The following is a 12443-nucleotide window of genomic DNA, read 5'->3' as shown; positions in this document are numbered from 1 at the left end:
AAGAACAAATTATTCCAAGCAGGCCTTTTGTTTAACAGGATGCCCATCAGTGGATTATAATATTTTGTGTATCTAGCTGTACCATAATAGACTGCACACTATACATTATTGTATTTGAATGTTGCATGCACTGTATACTATGACTCTAAGATGAGAAAGAAGCTCCAGGCTAATTCTCCCCTTCCCTACTTGCAAAAGACTTGGGAGTTCAGTTTGTAGCAGCAGGGTGCCAAGTCTTACTCCTTTCAAACATGATGGTTGTAGCAGCAACATTTTGCATCAGCAGAGTAGGGCTACAGGAAGGGAACAGCTACTGTCATGTTTCCTAAAAGAGCATTGTACAGACAACCCAAAAGTAATACAATATGCTAGTGAAGCATAAAAGCAGACAACACAGGTACAAAAATTACAAGAATGTGACAGTTTATTTGTCCTTGCATGCAGCCCATATCTCATGTGAGCAGATACTGCATTACCTGTTACTTGTTTGCACGACCATATGCATGCTACCCACCACTTGCATATGCACCCTCCTTCACAATAATTCAGTAATATGTAATTAAACATAAAAACTCAAAATTTATTACACAATTCTATTGGTTTTAATCCAGTAATGTAATAGTGTGACCGACAGCATGAATGAACTCTGTAGCTACCTAGAAAGAAAATAAAGATAGGGCTAAACTGTAGCATCATGAAGACAGGAAATGATTGGTTTATGCTGACCCCCAAAAAAGGTAAAATTTGGTTGTTTACGGACAAAATCTATGGAAAACACACAAACGCAGTCAGACCTTAATATTGTAATAAAATATAGACAAACGATATTTTTCCACTTGGTTGTAGCTTGGGTTTTTGCTTGCCTAACCACGAATCAATCTTACATACAGGAAGCATCATCACATGATGTGGATGAGTTGCATTCACAGATGGTACAAAGTGATACAACAGATAAAGCGAACTAGTCAAGCTTGCTAGATACATCAAATTAAAATTCAAAACCAAACAACACTGCAAATAAAGATAAGTCACTCTAGAGAAGATCATCTTTGCATCAAATGACATAAATGGAGTGGAAAAATAATTGGCAACAAGAGCATCTGGTATAGCAGAACTTTGTCAGAAAATGACCATGAATGCCATTTTGTGGTTGCCACTGACCATCCTATGGCAAAGGGACTACTCTGCTGTGGTAAAGAAGGGCTAACAATCACAAGCTAGCATGTCACAACATGGTTACAGAAGAGACACTTTATAAATATGCCATTAATGGAACAATTTTCTGCTTTATGATAAAATTAAATTCACTGCAGAAATGACAACTGTATCCCATTATCAACATGATTATCAGTAAAAAGAAAAGCCTGTAAATGAGTACAATGTTGCTAGGATCAATCACTCACAGGTTTTTGCATTCTTCATGCTTGCACTGACTTCACTCGCTTATTACCCATCAACTATCATGGCGACAAACCCTCAGTGCTTATAGTTAAACATCGCTGGCAAACTTGTTGTTTAGGTTAAGTTGATATTAGACACCAATTTATTTTTCAATCAAATGTTATTGATGAAATTTTATAAATAGTCATAGCCAAACTTTAATGAGCTGCACAACCTTCTCTTATTCAGTTAAAAAGGATTTATGACCTGTGGTTAGGGTTTATAACAGACCTTTCTGCATTATAAGAAGAAAACTAACTTTATGCTAGTTTTCTTTATGAAAACTTGGCTTCAAGTTATTATGGCAACAAATTTCATATTGAAGAAAACGCACAAGTTCTGTTGCATTCTGATAAATTAGTCCTCTTTTTTAAAAAAAAGCATGAAACGAGGAGTATTTTACTATTTTACCTTTAATGTGGAACATATCTTTTTTTAAAACAAGTTCATTATGATGTCACACAACCCATTTACACAGCTCTAACACCATGTATATATCTTTAAATATCATCTCACTTTACTACAATTATTTCAACAACTATCAAGCAAACAGTAAAAGTTTGCTGTCCATGAGGTGACAAATGTAAGTCAAGATTTGACAAAGGTATGACTCATTCAGTTATCAATAAATCTGTAATACATTTCTCAATTTAAATGAGATTATCTGCAGCTTTTGAAAGATGCTTTTAAGCTGGATACTATTTGCCTGTCCCTTGTTACAGCTAGTTTTGTGAAGTGTCACAGATGGTTCTATCATTCAAATAATGATTCTCCAAACTCCTAGTCCTTGCATAAAACTCTAAACATAATGAAGGAAGCAAGACAAAAAGTGATAGCCCCACTTTAAATAAGTGGCAACATAGTTCTAGCATTGGGTTAGGGCCTACAAAGCAAAACATAAGTAGGCAGGCATCACAAACTATGAGATCATCTGAAAAATGAAAAAGCCAACTTGACGTGCAGTTCCCCCCCCCCAACTCCCCAAGCAGTTTGTCTCTGAAAATGTGAAACTTTCCAAACATCACATTTCTCTGTTTCTTTAACATGTCTGCATGAGAATGAGGCCTGTCACAGAGGTAATTCAGTTTACTGTCAAGTGAAACGAAGTTGGTACTCCACTTATTGGTTTATCAATTACTACTGGAAATTTGATCTGTTAGTGTCATCTCCTTATCTGCATATTAGTGACAGCTAAGTATGCCTGTCAAAATGCTAGGCTCTACGTTTTTAAAATTCCAAGGCCATAATTTTAAACCACACTCATGATCAGATTAAAAAAAAAAACTTATAGATTAAAGATAAAAGAAGTGTGAAATGTGAAAAAAGCTAAAGTTTCAATCAGAATGTACATTTAAATATTTCACTACAAGTGGAGGGATGTGATCTGCAAGTCAAACAAAAAAGTGCTTAGAAAACAAGTGGAAGTGATACAAGAGTAATGCAAAAACTAGAGTGAAGAGTAAAAGCATGACTGTACCAGGAACCAGAAATAATGTTTAAAATCTTGTACTATGATGACAACCTTGATTTGACGAGACATTTACCTACCATTATTTTAAGTAGCTCTCTTGGGGTTTGTTAGAAGATGGATTTAGCAATGGAGAAGTGCAAATAGAAAAAGCAGCAAAAGTTTACAATGCAAATCAAATCAGCATCTAGATTTGTTACTGAAATCACCCACATCAAGCTCAAGCATTATCAAGCAAAAGCAAAATGTATTCCCACCCTCTTTATCTCCCCCTCCCCCCAAAAAAAAGTACAAAAGGGAAAAAAAAATCATTTGCCACTGACGTTTCAACCAAGATATCTGCAAGAAGATTTGACCTGCAAACAGCTGTATGCTGGAAAGCTGCGCTAACATGACTCAAGAAAATACACATTTGTGAAAGACACAGCAATGGCTGTTCCATTCCACACACCAAGCTTGAAATGAGTCCAGTTCACCAAGAAAATGACAGGAACACCACACTTAGAGGCTCCTGCTTTCCTTCTAAACCACTTCCCTTGCTATCCTCCTGGCACTTGTACTACTGTCAACTAAGCAGACACCAGTCCCCAGACTTGCTCATGAAGGCTACAGCTGATGAAGAGCCAGTGGGCAACTGAAGTGAGTCTATCATGATTGGAGTTGTAACATCTGTGATGCAAACAGTATGACGTATGCAGGCGGTAGTCTGCACTCATGTACATGGAAGTGTTCACTGGGAGGTCCTGCTATTATTCATCTTTATCATCTTTTGTAGCTACTGTTCCTCTCACTGGGCCCTTTGACCTTTGCTGCAAAAGAACAAGACAATTATTTGAGTGTCAGATTGAATAATTCACTTCCCTGTGTACATGAAAGTCCACGAATGGTTTAAAGAGTAGAAAAGATCATCAAGAATAATATAAGGTGGAAAAAGATTGAAATATTAATACACAATAATTATAGGGCCTTAAAAATTACTCTTGCTTGCTAACATACAAAGTAAATCTGATCTGTGTATGTGATTATAGCCACATCCAAGCAGGTTAGGATCATGAAATTTCATCAAAGTCTCACCTCGTCAAGTTCTGCCTTGGTCTTCTCCTCAATGGCACGGATATCTTCCATAGTCAGGCCATACCATTTGTCTATCCAGCAGAACACCTGACGGTGAAAGTTTGTGAAAAGGCGTCGCTCTTGCTGCAAAATAATTGTGTAGCGAAATGTTTCTTAATGTCGATATTCACACAATGTTTTTTCTCGGGTCTGTTATGTCATGCCCTTCCTCGCTTCACTATTGCCAAGTTTATTAGAAATAAGCCTCTATAAATCAATATTTTGTCACCAGAAGTAGACTGACTATAGAGTTCTTGTTGCAGCAAATTAGAAGAAAACTATAATGTTATTAACAGCAGTTATGAGAAATAAAAAGGAAATAAATATTTTGAAAGGACTTGCAATGTCAGCATCCAAATGCTAAGCCAATTAAATCATGCAATATAACTTTCCCACATGGAATTTCAACTAAATTTAAGGTAGAGTACATGTGGTTAATGCCACTGAACTGCTGGTATAGTTACTCAAGGCAGGGAATACACATAGTAAGTAGAAGTTGCACAGCCCTGTGACTCTAGGGTGCATGTGGTTCAGCATGTGAAAGACTGAACCCAGACTCCTTCCACCGTCTAACCAGCCACTGACCAAATGAGGCTTTGAATGGGCTACCTTCCACGTCACAGTCAAACATCCTAACCTCTAGACTATACATCCTTCTATGCCGTGGTAGATAACTACCCAAACTGCTTTAAAGGTAAACATTTATTCTTCAGGCATGCTTTACACCAAAAACGTACCCGTAGGATGAATTTTTCCACTTTATTTTGTAGACCCCACCACTTGAAGAGCACCCGCACCAGTTTGTAGCAGCACATGGCAGGCTCTGTGTCTTTCTGTGTACAGCAAGGTAGTCACTCATGTGTTAGGAAGAGGGCACTGTGCACCCAAAAGACAATAAGCCATTTTAACTAGGCATGGTGTATACCAGCCATTTTCAAGCTTCTACCTGGAGAAATCCATGAGATAATTTTCAGGTCTCAGGAAACCATTGCATCAAAATTATTACCTCAACAGGCGTTATATTAGCATGAAAAATAAGTTGCAGCTGTATGGTATGCAGTTTCAAAAATTATGTTTATTGTTTCATAATCTCCAAAGGACCCCCTTGTTACCCTTTCCATGTTTAGAAAGACAACAAAAACAACAGCTGTATGTATCATCTCAGTATCAACTCAGTATCATCTATCTCAAAGACAAGCAGCAATATATTAATAAGTCAATACACTCATCCTATACAATATAAAGCTACAAGTTGCATAGGTAACCAAGAACTGGGTGCATCTAAGTCAACCCAACAGTCATTAAACTGTAATGATGCTAAATACTGTTTAATTACCATGATAACAGGACAATTTTATAACATTCTCAGTAAGATCTACATGTGAGGCATAAAAATGTAAGATATTAACAGAATGTCAAAAAATGTTTGGCAAAATGAAATGTGGACACCAGATTTTTCTTCCCATAAAAACTAACTCATTTTATCTAAAATGCAAAACAAAATTATTTTCATGAAAAATTTTGCCTCAAATATCAATTCTGCTGCGTGTTCCACTCACCACCCAGCTCCCAAATGCCCGGTTATCATCCTTAAAATCCTTGTCTTTACGCAGCGGCCCTCGACCTGTCTTTTCAGACTTGAACAAAGCTGGATCCCATTCAGCTCTGTAGTCCTGAAATGAAAGGGATTTGGGCATAAACTTTCATATCGAATGCTATGGCAAACCTCAACAGAAGAAGCAGGACAGGTACAAGTATGCAAATGTCTAACCTCCAATACCATTATGAATAAACACCAGAAGCAGAAAATGCCGAGGAAAACTTACTCCTTACCAGATAAAGTGGATTAGTTATAAAGAAATTTAGCTTGCTGAGAAACACCCAACTTACACTAGGCTGCACTTTAGAGTTGACTATGTCAATTCTGTGTACCTCACGGACTGCTAATTCCTCTGGAGTAAGTTGATGAACCTACAGCATATCACATCGTCAGCATCACAATACTGCCATTTGAAATGTCTAAAATTTGTTAGAGTATCCAATCATCCACAAATAAAACTATTTTCAAATATGTCCTTAAAGAGATACAATCATTTTTTAAAATACCTGTATGAGTATACACCTGATACAAAATGTCAATCAAGAAAGATAATCATATGCTGATGATATGTAACACCACCCCTCTCCTTCGTTTTCTACACTGACTTCCCATCTGTTCTGGCATCCAGTACAAACTGTCCGAGCTGTGTTTTAATTTCTTTTCTGGCACCTGCCCTGATTATTTCTCTCAACTGCTCTCCCTTACATCCCAGCTAGACAACTCCGCTCCTCGTCTGATGATCGTCTTCTTACTCTTCCTGTCACCAGAAGGACAACATATGGCCACAGGATGTTTAGTTATTGTGTGGTGAAACAATGGAACTCTCTCCCTTTCCATACCTGCCACCTACTCACTATTGAATCCTTTACACGTGCACTGAAAGCACACCTCTTCTGTAAACATGACTCCTAACACCCTTTCCCATAATTCTAGTTCTTTGTCACACTCTTCCTTTTGCAATATCATGTTACTCTCAGCTCTTGTTCTTGCTATTAGGTTCCTCTTTATGTTTTTGTACTTGATTTTATTCTGTGTTTAGTCCGGTTGTTTACTCTTTTATAGTTCATATGTTATTTGTTTGTTTTCCTGTCCCTCGTATGCTGTCCATGTTTCGTTCTTGTTCTTAAGGGCTAAGACCATGCTCCTTAAGAGTGTGAGTATGTCCTTTACAAATTTTGCATTTATTATTATTATAATCATTGTTAACAATGACCATAACCCTTACTGATCTTGCTCAATAACCTTTTCACATTTCTTGTAAAAAAAAAATCAATAACTGTTTCAGATGTTAGATAACTGTTAGAAAACAAATATCTCAATATTAAGTGGATATAAAACTCATTACGTTAGGCAGCATCCACATCACTGGAGTAAAATACTTTTTTTATTAGGTGGTGGTGGTTGTGGTGAAGGGGGGAGGGGAAGGATTCAATAGATATAACCCATTTCAATTGTGTGTGGACATTTTAAAAGACCTGCTGGAGTGCTTTACAGAAGTATTTGTATATGTCTTGTTTGATTCAAGAAAAATGTCTGATGCATTAATATTTTTCTTATAAAATAAACAGTATCAAAAGCAGCTTACATTTTCTTGCTCCCCTCTGTCCTGAGCATGGAAAGACTCAATGATGATGTAAAATCCATCTTTCATGTAATCTGGGTTCTGTAAATATGAAAAGAAGAATCTTTCACAAATTCTTCAAACAGAAAAATCTGCCTTAACCATCATATAGACTCGTGCCATCTTGACCTACAGAGCTGAAATTTATTATAGCAAACACAAATAGTAAATGTATACAAGCAATTCGCCTCCAATGAGCATGAATCTGCTATATACTGTACACTGCAATCCATTTCTAACATGCAACACTCCTAACCAAAAACACTATGTGATAAAAGAAAACTCTTCTAGTCTCATGAAAATTCTGATTAAAGCACACTACCTCAGATAAATACTTGCAATACCAAAAAAGTGGTGTCTGCAGAGTGCCACTGTTTCAACTTACAGAAATGACAGTTCTACAGTATGGATATGCATTCCAGGCCTTCTCTTCCATCTCTAGAGAACCTTTAGGTGCCAGAGCTCGTACCCATGCTGGAACCTTACTGGAGAAGAGCAGTACACTGACTTAATCAATGATCTAAATGATAAAAGCACATTTAAAACGTGCAATACAAACTAAAGATCCTTGGACCAGTCTTATTTCTGAACTTTATCTGATAGAGCAAGTATCAGTTTATAGTGGTTCCATGCACCCACCTCTGCAAGTGGTACTTTTTGTGAGTATACTGTCCTCTTGTGTACACCTTTCCACCAGCCTCCAGCTGTTCAGGGGGCTGTATCTCAGGATCACTGTCTTCATCAAAAGGAGTATTGACTAAAACCTCCAAGCCATCCCCACCACCAGTTTCATTCTTGCTGGCTTCCGCAACAGACCATAACTGTGCTGTATGGTACTGCAATGTAGCAAAAAACAGATTACCAGTGTCAAAGCTGGTCATGTCACTCATGGAAGTGTTTGCATCCAATACTGTACTCATGCATTCAGTCCTTGGTCATGTGTACATTGGCAAGCAGTCATTGCTCATCACTGTGTAGCTCTGTCATTACTCAGCACCACAAGAAAGTTAGCCTGCAGTCACTCAACCACGCACACAGTCATTCACTGCTTAATTAACCCTAAACCTGATTTTTATATAATGACAATCACTAGATATATCAATAAATTTATGGTGGAAATCTAGTTCTGCCACACAGTACAATACTACATGCTACAGAACTAATGCTGTCAAGGGAGACAACAAATCATCATCATCATCATCATCATCATCATCATCATCATCATCAAAAGCTATAGTAATTTTTATTCATACCTCTTCCACAGTCATGGGAAGTACGATGCGGCTGAAATAAGACAGAAAAACATTTATAGATACACCTGAAAAGTATGCAGTGACACGCTACTCAACTGTTATATCCACCTTCAGTGAACACGAATCTGCTACACAGCATACACTGTAATCCAATTCTAACATGCACTGTGTTCTCATAAACAAGAGTCAATAATCAATTGTCACAATCAGTTCAAGCATGGGACTGATCCTCTCTCCAGGTGTGTAAGGTCTGTACTATTCACACAGCTGCTATACCACTAGCTACATTATAGGCAATCCTGTACTGACAGGCATGTCACAACCTGTGACAGGAGGGCGGCAATAACAAAACTGGAAACTAGTCCAACAGTTTCTTAATCTGGGCGCAGATCAGGCAGGCTTGTGCAAGATCCTCAAATAAATAAGACTTGGTGCTGCACCCAACAAGGCTGTTGTCAAAGACCCACTTTATAAGTTGTTGCTTTATCTGCACTATACTAACCCCATTTCTAATGTATTCTTGGACACTCCAGCTAATGTGAAGATGGTGTTCCTTGTGTAATTCTACCGAAGAAAAAAATGTTTTTCCGACAGATTTGATCAGTTTATGTCTGCAGTATCCTTTGATTTGATAATGCAGTGACTTTATCACTTTGTGTACATCTAGACACACAGGATTGAGAGAGCTTTAAAAAAGGATTAGTTTCATTATCACCAGAACAAAATACTGATTTCATATATACTAATATCAAATTAAAATACTATTTACAAAATATATAGAGATTTAAAAAGATTAATATCCTGTAACTGTGCTACTTCAACAAAAACTTACCATCAATCTCTGCATTCAAGTCATATTTTTAAAAGCTAGTACTTAAATCAAATGTGCCTGATTACAAGTGTCTGATTATGGGTCTAATATGGGTTAAAACCTGTGAGCACTGCATGATATTGTACCCAAAGCGAGGCTAATTTTAAGAAAATTGAACAAGTTACCCTGGTAAACTGAGCTGGTAACAAAAAGTATTAACAGGATATCCAAGTTACCAAAGTAGCTTAATCTAGGTTTTAAAAAACTTTACTCTTCTTTGGTCCGAAAATCTCTCACTGCACCCCTTCAAATTAGGTGATGATCACCTCGGGCTTTTCTTTAGGGCATGGTTATAATGTGTTACCTTACTCTAAAAACAGTTTTTACTATATCAACTAGAAATAACCATATACAACATTAACTATGCCCCTTTGGGAAGAAAATATGCCTAATGACCATATACTCAGGTTTAAATTATATAAAAATGTACATTTGCCTCTAGATTGTTGTTGAATATGCTATTTTGTATTGTAAATATGCTTGTATCTCCCCATGTCATAATGATCATGAGTCACTGGCATTAAAGATGTCATGTCAAACTAGCAATAACTACACTTTGGATAAACCTCATCAACTTTAGTACTGCCACTGCATGAAGCTACCATGCCTAAAGAGGTCTAGAAAGACATGACTGGCACCAGTCCAGCACTGTATTTCTAGTTATCTCTGACACTTCTTCACCATGTTTAACAAGTGCAAAAAATAAATTTACATGACAGGGAATAGTTCATAATAAAATACTAATATCCAAATGTATAGGGAAATAACTCTTTCCCATTTATATAGGTCTTTAAATGAAATTCATGGACAGAATTGTTCAGCTTATCAAGAACATAAAATATTCCATTCATAACCACAAACATTTGAAAGGAGATGAAATAACATTCTCAAATGCTTTTCGAAAATGGGTCAGCCCATTAATGAAATAACACTGGGCTAGCTTTGCTCTCATTCCAAATACAACCTGTGCTTGAATTTAAAGCTTTGATAATAATTGTAGCCATTGTGATGACAACAGTTATGTCACACCCCACTAGATTTCCAGGCACAATTTTATCTGAGTGTAAAAAGCAGACTTTTCAGACTGGCTGGTTATATACCTCAAGCAACATACACAGTAGCAAATACTGACCGCCACTACGAATATGATCCTTAATGAATGAAATAGGATATAGGATTAGGTGTTAGGATTTGTGGTAGAGTTAGGCTTAGGCTAAAACACGATTTCCTTAAACAAACTCCAAAAAGTTAGTAGAAGTGCTGCCCAGTATTTCTTATGGAGTACGTTCAGTCTATATCATTTCCGCTATTTTGGAAACCTAGCCTATAATAAAGTTGTCCCAGTGAAAACTAGGTCAGCCCACATGGCTCCATGAATAAAAGAAATAAGTAAATATTATAATAAGGTGACCAGACATCCCGCTTTTGACCTCTTGTCCCGCCTGCTCATCGGGCGGGACGCCCAATGTCCCGCTTTCTGGCTTTCTGGCAAGTCCATCAAATGTCCCGGTTGTCTTTAAAAATCACTTTTTTCGGCATTCTTTGACCGTGACGACACCATCATCGGCACATGTCCCGCTTTCGCCCCCGAAACGTCTGGTCACCTTAATTATAATATGCTTGTATAATAAACTAATAATGCTTTATCACCCTCACAGTTACTTTAAACTAGGTGTATATTCATGGGATATAACTATTTTCACTGTGAAAATCTTATATCACAAATAATGCACCCTACAATATCACACTACTGAAATAAAACACAGCTGTGTTATTAAATAAAATGTACTGAAAGATTTATGGTTCACCATCAAAGAATGATTTCATGGGGCTCAAACTGTCAAAGGCAAAGTATCATGCAGCAAAATATCAAAAGATCAATACTAAGATTAATCTTGATTTGATATTTACAGATTTTCATTTAAATCTAAATGTGTTGTCATATACTACTACAATAATTTCCTAAAGGCCATATTTAAAACTGCAGAACTTTCGATATAAAAATAAGCTAATGTCCAGAAAAAAAATTTCCAAAGTACAAATTTATATCAGCAACCTATGTCTTAAATATACTCATGTCACATATGGGCTAAAATATTTAGGAACTGGGATTTAGTGGCATTCAAGAACACTCAAGTCGCCCTCTCAGTACCAGTCTACACAGCAGTCACACATACACACGCCCCTGCCGGTAACTGAAAAAAAAACGCCCATCCCAACATTTTATTTCCTTCTCTAGGTACTGTCAGTCTACCAGACCAACTGTTTTGGATCATAGTAAAGCACCAACAACACCGAATGATGTTATTCTGCGCACAGTCACGTTATTACATTCTGAAATATGATACTTGTGCACAAATGTAGCAATTTGTCAAGGAAAATTCTTCAACTATTATATTTATATCAATTAAGCTTCATTCATCTTGCGCCGTACATTATAACACCATTCACGACCATTCACGAACAACTATCATCTAACAAACAGTTATATTTATTCTGTAAAAATGAAGAGACAGGTACAAAAGTAACTTGCATGTGCTACTGTGTGGCGAAAGCGTCGTTTGTGTGACATACCTTCCGCAACACAACAGGCTGAGTCACCATCTGTACTACGAAAACTACACCAGATACCAAACGTTTACATCACTTGTTTTTCTACTTAAGTAATAGCGGAAACATTGAGAAGAGTTTTATAAAATGACAAGATGTGAGATTTCGCCCATTAGACAAAACGATCGATATTCAGAACCCGGCCACATCAGTGAAGTGGTCGTCGTAAGCTTGCTTGGTGGTCATAGTAGATCAATCCTTAAAGTACCGTGACATGACTCACTTTATTTTGGGTAGATTTTCAAACATCCATTATTTGTCGTATTTAAACAAGTGAAAGTGTGTAGTATGGGAATGATTACTTACCATTCGAGTATGCGGCCTGGAACTGGCATGTTTCCTTGCCTACAGTTTCACCACCTTCCAGCACGGGGTGGCCAACCTGTGACGTCACAGCCGGTTCTTGCCAAACTTTGGCTTGGATATTTCATCTGGAACTAGTCAATAGTTTTAATGATAAACTTGCG

The 12443-nt window shown here is 37.1% G+C and overlaps 1 protein-coding gene across 1 annotated transcript; it reads right to left on the bottom strand.

The window, feature by feature from the left end:
- Positions 1–402: 402 nt before the first annotated feature.
- LOC112561782 (phosphatidylinositol transfer protein alpha isoform-like) lies at positions 403–12417 on the bottom strand. The gene is made up of 10 exons (XM_025234501.1): positions 12283–12417; positions 8496–8526; positions 7882–8078; positions 7628–7727; positions 7207–7284; positions 5912–5992; positions 5581–5694; positions 4759–4854; positions 3983–4105; positions 403–3717 (listed from the first exon to the last, which is right to left on the bottom strand). The coding sequence occupies exons 1-10, from the start codon at positions 12309–12311 to the stop codon at positions 3658–3660; spliced, it is 909 nt and encodes a 302-aa protein (XP_025090286.1). The 5' UTR covers positions 12312–12417; the 3' UTR covers positions 403–3657.
- Positions 12418–12443: the final 26 nt, after the last annotated feature.

The sequence above is a fragment of the Pomacea canaliculata genome, linkage group LG4, assembly GCF_003073045.1.
Source record: "Pomacea canaliculata isolate SZHN2017 linkage group LG4, ASM307304v1, whole genome shotgun sequence".
Lineage (NCBI taxonomy): Eukaryota > Metazoa > Mollusca > Gastropoda > Architaenioglossa > Ampullariidae > Pomacea > Pomacea canaliculata.
The sequence above is the reverse complement of the archived record's forward strand: the minus strand, read 5'-3'. Positions and strand labels throughout refer to the sequence as shown.